We start from the raw sequence: 12,427 nt of genomic DNA, 5'->3' as shown, positions 1-12,427 counted from the left end.
TGTGATGGTTGGTAGCAACTTGCTTCAACCAATAAAATTAGTTTACGGAGTTTCAGCTAGAAGTTCAAGGTTTATATTGGTGGCGATTGTGTAGAAACATGTAGATTTTGCTAATCGAAAGCGGGCAAGTCTAAAAGGAAACAGATATTTCTGTTTCGGTAAAACTTGTTAAATTATTTTAGTTCTGTACTGACCTCTGGCTGTTGTGCTTTATTTGATGCTGCAGGAAAAAGCCATACGAAGTGGAAGATTTTAGCAGGTAATGAACATGTTACTCCAACGCAGCTAATCCCTTCAAATGATTTCAGTTTTCCACACATCACGGAATATCATGTGTTTGGTAAAACAATATTTGAAATGTCTAAAGTTAAAGTTTCGGTAGCCGTATCTTGTGATTTTACAAAACTTTACTCTGCCATCCGTTCTTCTAAAACATAATATGAGATTGGTGGACAATGCATCAAAGGCTCCAAATTTATTATATTTTTTTCTAAAAAATGTCTATAAATTGTTTATAACGATCGTAATGCCATAAAAATCCTCCAGTGTTCAACTCGGTTTCAATAATTTATTCTAAATGCTTAAACTACAATTTTTTTCTCATGTTCAAAAATTTGTGAAGCAAAGGAGGATACCATCATACCAATCTGCTTAACTGTGTTGCATCATCCTACTTATGGAAGACAGGAAATATAAATTTAAGTGATTTTTCTTTGAGCAAAAATTTTCTTCTAATCAACGTTTATCTTTTTATTTTGCTGCATCAAAGCCAGCTGATCCCACATCACCATTTAGGTTTGAAAATCCGACGAACACACCCACGAACACACGAACACACGAACAAGAAGAGGCGGAGAAGGAGGAGAACAAGCGAGAAGGAGGGAGAAGAGGGAGGAGGAGAAAAATACCTCAGGTGGAAGAGATCGGGGTTGGTCGGTCGGCGCCGGAGAGGAGGGAGGAGGAGAGGAGGCTTGGAATCCGACGGTCGGCACCGGAGAGGAGGAAGACGGTTGACTAGGGCAGTGCCGGAGAGGAGGAAGACGGAAGCCGGAGAGGAGAAATAGGGGAAGTAGCCAGCGCAGAATGAGGGTTCGATCGGGGTCGGGCGCTGAGTTTTGAGGGATTCTACCCTTAGACGACGCTTATAAGCGTCGTCCTTGCTCGACGCCTCTACGCTGGATATATTCGACGCTTATAAGCGTCGTCTATTCCTTTAAATTTCCGACGCTCCTCCTAAGCGTCGGGAAAAGTTGACCCGGTGGTAACTTTTGCCGACGCTTTTTCCTAGCGTCGGCAAAAATGGGTCGGCTTTATCTAATTTTACTGTAGTGAATCGACACACACCAAATTAATTTTTTTTCTCCAACTTTACTTCATAGACAAAATCTATGGATCGGATGGTTATCATATGGCACAAGTTATTTGGATGTCAAATGGGTCTGTCGAAAAGTCTGAGATAACAAGATTTTTTATTTGTCCATTACATCATAAATTTTAACAGTTTTTGGTCTTTTGTATCATTCAACTTTGATACAAGATGGATCATGTATCCAAGCTGGCGACTCCCGGAACCACATCTAGTAGTTTAATCTTTTTTTTTTCTAATTCTGATTGGATCTAGTTGTATCGGGCACTGGGGATATAAAGGTCCTCTCTGAATGCTCCAAATCTGGTTATACATCTATTTTTTAGAGATCTACCGTGCTTATGATGGATGCAACCGATACAGTTCCTATCAGCCATTAGTATGCTCGCTTAGAGGGTCTGTTCCTTCTTTTTTTTTAAAGTATTTTAGCTTCTTTTACAAGGACTCCTCTCATAGAGAGAAACTTTCAGTTCCTTTTTCTTCATTATCCCAGACCAATCTGGCTAGTATTTTCTGAGGATGATATGTCCTCACCAGAGACTGAAGCTGTAGGACTTCTCTAAAGGGATTTTCTAGTCTCCATAGACCTTCATGGCAACTTCATCATATATAGATCAGTGAATATGGTAAGTGCTCCGTTGAATACTACTCTCCTAACCCTTTTACTTGTCAATTTAGCCTAGTCCAAGTTATCCTTTGTCTGTCCTACTCTGAATGCTTTGCTTTGTAATTGGCTACTATTTGTGAGACGTATTAAATCGCATTAACAGATTTTTTTTATAAGCAATTATGCTTGGATTATCACTTTGTCCCTCTTGATATTTGCCTTGCAATGACGGAAGATGAATCACTTGACATCACCACTGACATCATGGACTCACGAGAGACCAATTTTTTAGGAGTTCGGGCTCTCTCAACCGGATTGACTTCGATCTCAGTCTCCACATATTGATCTTCCTTGAAAGCCTCAAGTATTAGGGTAACTTTTGATCTTTGTGACCGATATTATAGCTCATATTACTCGGCCTGATGATTTTAAGCCTTCTTTACCCCGTCCCCATCTACATCTCCAAAGGCATCATTATCTATCTCCTCGAGTGCCGGACCATGAATTTTCATTATTGCCTTTCACAAGTTTATTAAAATATGTTCAATAGGCAAACTAAAATTCTGTAAATGCATGGTGGTGGAGAGTTTGTTGATAAAATTTTTTGTCATACTGGGTAGACAACGGCATTCATCATCAAATATCCGGCTCTTATACTTTGGAGCAAAACAGTACAACAAAAAGAATACATGGCAATGCAACTGAGCTTCATCTAACAATGTGCCAAAATGCCTTTGGTAAAGTAATGTTGTTTCGTTGACAAATCGACTTTCTACTCATATTTGGATATGCGATGCCCTCATGAAAAGATATTTGGGAAAAATCTAGACTATGAATCCTTAAGAGTTTCAGTTAAGGTACTCTTCATACTTGGGAGATCACATCAAGACAAAGTTTGATCCCTAGTCCAAGCATCTTATTTCTCTTGGATACTGCCACTAACGTAGAGGCTATTTATTTGTGAACCCTTCAACAAGTCGGATGTATCTCTCTCGCCATGTAGTCTTTAATGAGATCACTTTTCTTTTTAAGTCACGACCATCTTTTCGATAAACCCAATATCGTCGCTAGTCCGACTACTTAATTACACTGCTTGCTTTCCAAGTCTCGTGACGATGAAAGCCTATACATCCTCTCCACCATTCCAAGGTCCAGTTTGTATTGTTGCTGTGGCCATTGCACATGGTAATACTAGCTCACCACGAACTATATACATGCTCCGTATGAAGAAACTTTAAGCTTCAACTTCACCATTCCTGAGGAACCTTCTCCACTTGAAGAGCCAATCACATCAATCACTTGAGATGCAAGCTTCAACTTAATTGAAGCACCAATGTTATACATTTGATCAAGGCCATCTAGTGACTACCAGCACTACTAGAAAACACGCGTATAGTGACGACAAATTAGTGACGGACCGTTATCAGTCACTATTTGTGACTAATTAGTGATCGACAGAAATTTGGTCACCGTGGTGTAAACTTAGTGACCGATTAGTAACAGACCGGTCACAAAATGCGCGGGTAGGATGGGCGCCAAAACTTTGTGACCATCATAGATGATAACCAAAATTGCAACCAGACAGTGACAAATTCAGCCGTTATAAATATCGTAACCCAAGTATTTATAAATTTTTAAAATTATTTTTGGCGGTGACAGGTTATTGACAAAAATTTCCGTCACCAAATTTAATTTTTAATTCCAAAAATATTAAAAATATTATTTTTGAGTAAATCTAAATTTAAAAAAAAGATAAAAGGAGGAAAATTCAAAATGAAACTAAGTGTGCCCGCCATTCCGCCCAAATTTCTTCGATAACCCAAATTCCAATCGCTCTCCAGAAAACTCAAATTCCTTCTTCTCATTTTCAAATCTCATGGTGTCGGCCATGACCCATTTGCACCCCTATTGCAACTTTCCTGCAATGGAATTGGATTTTTGAAGAAGGTCTGGAATTTTTTTACCATGCTTTATAGTTCAAAAATATTTTTTCTCGCAAGTTTCGTCCAATCAGCCTTATAGATAAAAAATAGTTTGATATGAAATTTGGCTTGCAAACCGACTTAGTCCAATCAGCCTTATAGATAAAAAATAGTTTATTATGAAATTTGGCTTGCAGACCGACTTAGTCGAGTCCCGAGTTAGGGATTTGGCATCGCGGCTTCCCATCTCCTCTCCTCTCCTCCACCTCCAGCCTCTCCTCTCCGGCTCCCCCTTGCCGACCATTTTTGCCTCCCCGTCGACGGCGACCACGACTACATCACGCCTCCCGATCACGGCTACATCACCTCGTCGACGCCCCCCTCCTTCTTGCTCGTCGGCTAGGGTTTTCAGAACCCACAACTGGTCTTTCCGGAGGTAAACCCTAACCTACCGAGGGTCTCATTATCTCTTTCCTCGGTGCCTGTGTTCATCTCCTTCTCACCCGGGACCAAACTTGTGGCTACATCACCCCATCGACGCCCCCCTCTTTTTTGCTCGTCGGCTAGGGTTTTCAGAACCCTAAACTGGTTCTTCCCAGAGGTAAACCCTAATCCCATTTCCTTTTACCCCATGATAAAAAAATAAAAGAAACGAAGAAGAGGAAGAGGAAGGGGGAAGGAACCTACCGAGGGTCTCCCCCTGTGGATCCGACGTCGCGCTTGATCGTCGTGCCTTTCGATTATATACATGATCTTGTGTTTGCATCTCTTTGTGTTCATCTTCATCTAGTCATTATCTGGCATAGCAACTGACATAGTTCATCTTAAGAATGCAAAGGTGTTCATCTCCGCCTGTGGATCCATCGACGCACCCCTCCCATTTTAATATGCTGGGATTATTCTTGATGCAACTCGAGTTGAAAACCCAATGAATTATTTAACAAAAAAAAATCTTAAACCCATTTGTTAAGCTCTGTTATTATTGTTAAGCTCTGTTTAAGCTCTGTTATTGTTCAATCATGGTCTGTTCAATCATGGTCTATTTAAGCTCTATTTGCAACTCGCTTGAATTAGTAGATTATTATAGACCCATTTGCAGCCCAACTTGCTTGCAACTCGAGTGGAGAGACTTGTCTAAAATAAGCTATGTTTAAAAAATCTTAAACCCATTTGCCAGCTCTGTTGTAATCTTAAAATAAGCTCTGTTGAAAAATAAGCTGCTGTAATTTTGAGGATTGATGGGTTGGGACTCTATAAAGTTCATGGATTTTAATTTCTTCGTCATGTTATTCATTTCTACAATCATTGTTCATCTGCAAGGAAAAATGAAAAGTGGTGGAAAGTGGTGTTGCTTCATGGTTGTGACTTATTTCCAGTGTGCAATCAAGAAGCTGGTCAAAAGGCTTTTTAAGAAGTACCATGCTTTCCTAGCATCAGAGGCGATCATGTATATTGACATTTGTTCTATGTGAAGCAGATAGTATTCCATATGTAAATTTGGATGATTTGACTTGTATTCCTTGTCTTTGTAAAGATTAAATGCTTTTTGAATATTACTGGTATTAGATAAATGAACAGATAACTTATAAAAATTAATTTCTTATGTTCAGCTTTTTGTAAAGATTGAATGCTTTTTTAATGTCAATGATGCTGGGACAAGATTGAATGACTTATTTTTGTCATGCTTATGATAACTTCTCATCTTCATAAATATCATACTAGTTTTTGTTTCTTTTACATTTTTTATGATCTTGCCTTTCGTATTTTTAATGGTCCGGTTTTTCTTATGTTGTTTTCTTTTTTTATCATCTCTCTAATATTTTCTAGGCTTTCTTATGTTGTTTTATTTTTTTGATTTTTAGAGGAACTATGTCAGTTGATCGTAATTGGATGTACCACCGACTTAGTGAAAATGATTATATAAGAGCTGAGTTCTATGATGGAGTTAAAGGGTTCCTTGAGTTTGCATTTACTCAGTTAGAGTATTGTAGTGGTGATAAGATTAGATGCCCTTGTATAAGATGTGACAACCAGAAATTTCTTAACCGTGATACGGTCAATGTTCATCTGTTGAGAAAGGGGTTTACAATGGGGTATTCAACATGGTTTGCACATGGAGAGTTACTTGGTGCAGTTGCTCCTGTAAGTACAAGTACAGTAGAAGCATTGACATCAATGGATGTTGGTTGTGAACATGGTCAGCAATATAGAACCATGGTGATGGAAGCTATGGGTCCAGAAGAGGAACTTCATTGAGGAGTGCACTTGAAGTTAATCATGAGGAAGAGCCAAACAAGGATGTTGCAGATTTTTATTCTTTGTTGAAAGATGCAGAAGTACCTTTGTGGGAAGGGTGTAAAAAATACTCTAAGTTATCTGCTATTAGTCAATTATTAAATTGCAAGTCTGAATTTAATATGAGTATATCTTGCTATGATCGAATCATAAAAATAGTGAAGAATATGTTGCCAGAAAGTGAGAAGCTATCCCTTGATTTCTATCAATCAAAGAAGATGCTTCGGAAGTTGGGATTGGAGTATACAAGTATTGATGTTTGTGAGAATAATTGTATGCTATTCTATAAGGAAACAGAGAATTTGATTGAGTGTACTATATATTATTACTTGCGACCTATATATTGTTAGGAGATATACACAATTCTTCCAGGACAATTGCATCATGTGCATCAAGTTTGGAACAAGCATTGTCAGCGACAGTTGACAACCTCATTAGGAAGGGTCAGAAGCCAAAAGCTTCTGAAAACAAAAGGAGATTTAAATAGAGCCCGTGATAAACCTCCTAATTGGATCTCTAGAGAAAATTGGAATAATCTAATTGACATTTGGATCTCCCCAAAATGGAAGAAGAAATCAGAAGCCAACAAAAACAATAGAAACACCATGAAGAATGGTAGCATCTCTAAATACTGTGGAGGATCAATCGCATTTGTCAATCATGACGAATGACTGGTACACATCTTTATTCAATTAGATTTCTATAATAATTTTTATATTATTGTTCAATCATCTCAAATCAGCCCATTATATGTTAATGAATTTTTTCTTTTCTCTTTTGTAGAAATTAAAGTTAGGTAGGAAGCCAACAATAGTTGAATCTTTTAATCGGATGCATAAGACAAAGCAAGGCATGGGAGGATATGTAGATAAGAGAAGTGAAGCTGTCATGGTAAGTATAATTTTTTTATGATTCATAAATATTATTAAGCTTGCTCATGTTTATCTCTTGTTTGATCCACCATAATATTTTTCTCTTCTTTTAAATCAACTGGCAGGCAAAGTATTCAGCTGAATACTCCAAAAAATATGGTGATGCCTCCACCTCAGATGCTCCTCCACGTGATTATAACTTGTGGTTTGAGGCAACTGGTGTCCCAACTCATAGCCATGTCTATGGCTTTAGTCCCCTAGAGGATCTCACTGGAATTATTGGGCAATCATCATCCTCTTCCACCTCTACAAGTCAAGCTCCAGAGCTGTACACTCATGAAGACCTTCTACGTATTCTTGAGCAGGAAAAGAAAAAATGGCAAGAGGAGGTTCTTCAAAAGATGAGAGAAGAGATTGGCTTTGGACCAAGGCATGCAGATCGGGAGAGTAATGGTGATTCTGGTTCTGCTAATTATGCTTCATTATGATTGTTTTTGCCTTAGATGATAGGTCTTTGCATTCCTAGGAGGAATGAAATCTCTGTTGATCTCTATGACATATTTTTAGACTTTGATTTAGATGGATTTAGAACATGTTGATGCCTATTTTGAATGATATTTTAAATGCTTTTTGCGTTATGTTGAATGCCTTTGCTGTTAATGATATTATTATTATTATTATTATTATTATTATTATGAGCCAATCAATGTACCAAATATACCAGGTTATTAGATTGTGATCAGTGACCAAATTTTGGTTACTAAATTGTTTACCAAGTATTGTGACGAGCAGTCATAAACTTAGTGACAGGATTTTGGTTAATAAAAATTAATTTTGCTCAGAGCATTTGTAACAAATTAGTGACGGTAACCTTGTCTTGAGAGTCAGTAACGAGATTAATGACAAATGTAGTGACAAAATGTGTGACCATGTTTGTGATGATTAAATCTGTCGCTGAAGATTGTGACAGATCAGTGACCAAACTTGTGACCGCATTCTGTGACAAAATCAGTGATCAAGTTACTTTCGTCACTAACGCCGCAACTGGATAGTGACGGAAAATATGTAATTGCTTAAATATTTAATTCTTGAATTTGTAACGGCTTAGTAACGGCAGTTCTGTCACAAAGGTTAGTGACGGGAATCGCCGCCGTCACTGAGAATTTAGTGACGCGTGTTTTTGTAACCAATTCAGTGACAGGAGCTCCGGTCACAAATTCCGTATTAGTAACCGGAAACATGCTATAGTGACGGGAATCTCCGTCACTATACGCATGTTTTCTGGTAGTGAAGGCTTGAGATGGGCATTATGAAGCCCAAAACCACAACTATGAACATGTCCTCTGAGGCGAATTTTGTGAAATTGGTATTCAAACATCCTGAAAGAAGAAAGCACTGAACTGAACTGCATCAAAATAGTGTAAAATGGTCTTTTTCTTTTTCTTTTTCTTTTGTGTGTAGCTCCAACAAATCGGTGTAAAATCCAAAACAAGCATCGAAGTACAAGCAATTATAGTGGAAGAAGAACATTAAAATTTTTGAAAAGAGTAGGTTTTTTCTTTAAAAAAAATGTAAATCGAATACCAAACTTGGATCAAGCTCTGTCTCCCTCTCGCACGCACGCATGAAAACCACCTACACGCCACCATTTGCTATCAAAGAGACAACCTATCAAGATATGATCTCGTTTCTATTGAGCTTAAGGCCCAACCTAACTAAACATGGATCAAGTGACTCCAACACTTCTTGTTGCGAACTTCATGTTAACAATATCAAGCTTGCGGTGTAAAGCTTTAAACTACTTGCTCGCCAATCCTTCAGTAAACATACCTACCAACTAATTATTTTTGGAAGGTGGAAACAAATTGACTTCTTCACTTTAGTTTGATGAACCTCAATATGCATTGTTCTTTCATCAAATACTGGATTCCTTGCCAATCGAATAGCACTTCCATTATCAAAATAAAGGAACAATATAATTAGTCTCTTGACCTAAATCCCTAGACAATTTAGTGAGCCAAGCCGACTCCTCAACTACCCTCTTGATGGCATGATATTCTGCCTCTACAAAAGATAATGAAAAGGCAGACTATATCTTACGGCACCAAAAACAACACTAGATCCCAAACTGAAAGTGTGATCAGTGATAGATCTACATATATCCACCTCATCAGCATAATCTCCATCTGTAAAACCAGTAAACTTGATTGAAGAGTTAATAGTATATAAAATACTATCACCAACAGTCATAGCAAAATACCTCAAGATTCACAAAATTACATTAAGCTGTGGCCATCTAGGACTTTTTATATATTGGCTAACAATGCCAATAACATAAGAAATATCTAGCCACGTGATAGTTAAATAAAAAAAGCTGCCCACAACATATTTATTCATAGTAGGATCACCAAAAAGCCTACATTGTTGTTTGCTCAACTTTAAATTTGATTCAGTTGATGTCTGCATATGCTTGTAATTAGCCAATCCATACTTCTTCAATAAATCAAGAGCATATTTTCTTTGACAAATAAAATAGCAATCATTAAGTTTAGCTATTTCAATTCCAAGAAAATATTTTAATTCACCAAGTTCTTTCATCTCAAATTGTACAAATAGTTGTTCATGAATAGTATGGATCTCATCAATATCATTATTCCTGCCAATCAAGTCATTAAAGTAAAGTTAAACTATCACCACACCCTTATTATTGATCTTCACAAATAAACTAAACTCTGTAGAAAATAGAGAATAGCTACAAAATAATAAATATTTTCTAGGTAAATATATACAAACACATGAAGATGATAAATATCAGGGCCCTTCCCAAATAATTTTTCATATCGAATTAAGATGGTCAATACTTCTCAAAGTTGTTTTTTTAATAACATATATCTGCATGCACCCTACTAAAAATTCACATTTCACATTCTTTGCATGAATTATACCAATAGATATCTATTCTTCCTCGCTGCTACGACATTTTGGTTAGAGTACTTGGGCAAGTAAACTCTTTACGTATACCATAACTAAGTATTTGAAAAATATCTACCACTGCCATCAAGTTCTTGAATAGTCAATTTTTAATTTACAGAGTTTCCAACCATATTTTTAAATTGATCAAACATCACGAACACTTCTAACTTTTCTTTGACAAAATAAATTTAGGTATTTCTAGAGAAATCATCAATAAAGATAATTGCATATCTTATATTAATGAAAGATGGAATGCAAATACTCCAAGTGAGATCATAATGTATCAAATATAGTGGTCGACATGATCTTATTCTGATCTTTTTAAAGGGTAGTTTATGCATCTTCCATATTGACATCTAGTGTGGATAGTGACGGTATTTACTTTTATTTTGGGACATCTATTTTAATCAGTCCTTTGCTTTGCATATCTTGAAGTCTATCTAAATTCATATGAGCCAATCTAGCATACTATAAATTAGTCATATCATGCTTGAGAGTCTGATCCATATAAGAATTGCCAGCAGATATACCATAAGCTTATTTACTTTCCTACCTTGAGTAATAAGCTTTCTAAAAGCTTTAATATTAGCATAAATCTCCATAGTGCTAGGCCCAAATAAAATAAAATGCTTTTGTCTATGGTTTATAAAATAGAAATCAAATTTTTTGAATACCAAGTACATAATAAACATTACTTACAAAAATGGAAAATCCACAAGATTATGTGAGAGATTGATCACCAATACTTTTGATAGGATAAAGTGAATCAACTGGTTCTGATGCGTACTGCGCAAAAAGGCCTCTTTACATTTCAGTTCATTTCGATGAAATCGACCCCACCCCCTGTTCTTAGACGGAAGCCTGGGAGTAGAAAGCTCGAAAGCTAGTCTCCGCCTCTGTATCTGGACAGCCTTTTCTCATCTCGGTGAGCCTTGCCCCTTAGAAATGAGAGAGGTCATGATAACAGTTGACGAGTGAGGCGAGGGGCAGTCGAACACGACCAGGGTAGCTTTGTTAAGCATACCAATGATAGTGTCAGGACCTTCAAAGATCCTGCGCCATGAAGGCGTCACCAGGCGCAGCAGAAATTTTTGAATATCGGGATTGGCGGATTTTTTTTCATGGAAATAAGCCTCAACTCAACATGACTAGTTAATTCAAATTATAGTCTAAGGCGGATTTCTTCAAATTGTTGTAGTGTAGTATTGTGGTTTTTCAGTAAAGACCCCGACGTATAAATATTCACAGCCCAGCTCCGCAAATTCGAACTTGCGTCGAAAATGCTCTTCATTCCTCCGTCTCGTTTCCGTTCATACGTATGAAATAAATTACATTACATATATGGAGTTGGCTGAAATTTCATGTGATTCAGTAAACAGAATATACATTCCGTCCAAAAAAGTCTAGTGCATGTCATGCTCGTAACTTAGGAAGTAGACTAAACAAATGGGAGAAGGCGATTTTTGTACCGCATGCATATAGTCTAATTAAACTCAAAATTTTGTCCAATTTTCATCGATCTCAATTGATCCCTCGTTACTGCCCATAGGATAAGTAATGGGTAGGGATGACAGGATTTGAACCTTTGAATAATTTGGAACCCCAATCAAACGCGCTACCAAGCTGCGCTCATCTGCAAGAACAGGAGCTCGGACTCATAGGTAGTTGCAAATAGTCTCATAATCAGTATGTTCATATGGAGAATCAACTATCTCTCTACAGCTAGTAAGATAATTAGAATACATAAAATCATTAATCCAGTCATTAGCGAAATCAATATCTGTCATATATATGAGAGGATACAACAATGTATGCATACTGACTATCAAGACATCTTACAACAACAATAAAAGCACTAAGAACCTAACTATCAACTTCCTTTTCTCCTCTATACTTTGATGTAGAGAATAAAATATTAAATTGTTTGAGTTTCACCTAGAAATCTTGAATTTTATTACCAAATTTTCTGCATCTATGACAATTCTCCTTAAATTTATGATATTTCCTCTATTTAGGAGTTTTCTCTTCTCAAATTCTTCAACTACCTTTTCTCCCAACTTTTTGAATTTATTATTTATTATTTTATTTTTATTTACGCTATTAGAAAATAAGATCTTTTCTTTTGGAGGGGATTTAGTGAAACCATGCATCCGAGTATTAAGTGTTTCCTGATTAACATATATATTTTTAAGTTATGCTAATGTAGGTTGTTTAGTCCATCCATGAATCACAGACATATAAGAACTATACTATTTATTCAAACCATGAACCAAAAGTCTATCCTATTTATTTGTTTATCATAGCAAGAGTTTTCATCAAGCATGCTAATTTTATCAGACAATTTTTTTCTTTTAAACGAAATACAAGAGTCCTATACACATGCTTGCACGAG

At 36.8% G+C, this 12,427-nt stretch overlaps 1 protein-coding gene across 1 annotated transcript; it reads left to right on the top strand.

Annotated features, from left to right (window-relative positions):
* Window positions 1-6,890: 6,890 nt before the first annotated feature.
* LOC120106631 lies at window positions 6,891-7,689 on the top strand. The gene is made up of 2 exons (XM_039119615.1): window positions 6,891-7,081; window positions 7,188-7,689. The coding sequence occupies exons 1-2, from the start codon at window positions 7,022-7,024 to the stop codon at window positions 7,548-7,550; spliced, it is 423 nt and encodes a 140-aa protein (XP_038975543.1). The 5' UTR covers window positions 6,891-7,021; the 3' UTR covers window positions 7,551-7,689.
* Window positions 7,690-12,427: the final 4,738 nt, after the last annotated feature.

The sequence above is a fragment of the Phoenix dactylifera genome, unplaced genomic scaffold (assembly GCF_009389715.1).
Source record: "Phoenix dactylifera cultivar Barhee BC4 unplaced genomic scaffold, palm_55x_up_171113_PBpolish2nd_filt_p 000586F, whole genome shotgun sequence".
In the NCBI taxonomy this organism is placed as follows: Eukaryota; Viridiplantae; Streptophyta; class Magnoliopsida; order Arecales; family Arecaceae; genus Phoenix; species Phoenix dactylifera.
This window is presented reverse-complemented; position numbering and strand designations above follow the sequence as displayed.

Coding starts and splice junctions, on each gene's coding strand:
- LOC120106631 (XM_039119615.1), top strand. CDS start 7,022: ATGCATAAGACAAAGCAAGGCATGGGAGGATATGTAGATAAGAGAAGT. Junction 7,082..7,187: donor AGAGAAGTGAAGCTGTCATG/GTAAGTATAATT, acceptor ATCAACTGGCAG/GCAAAGTATTCAGCTGAATA.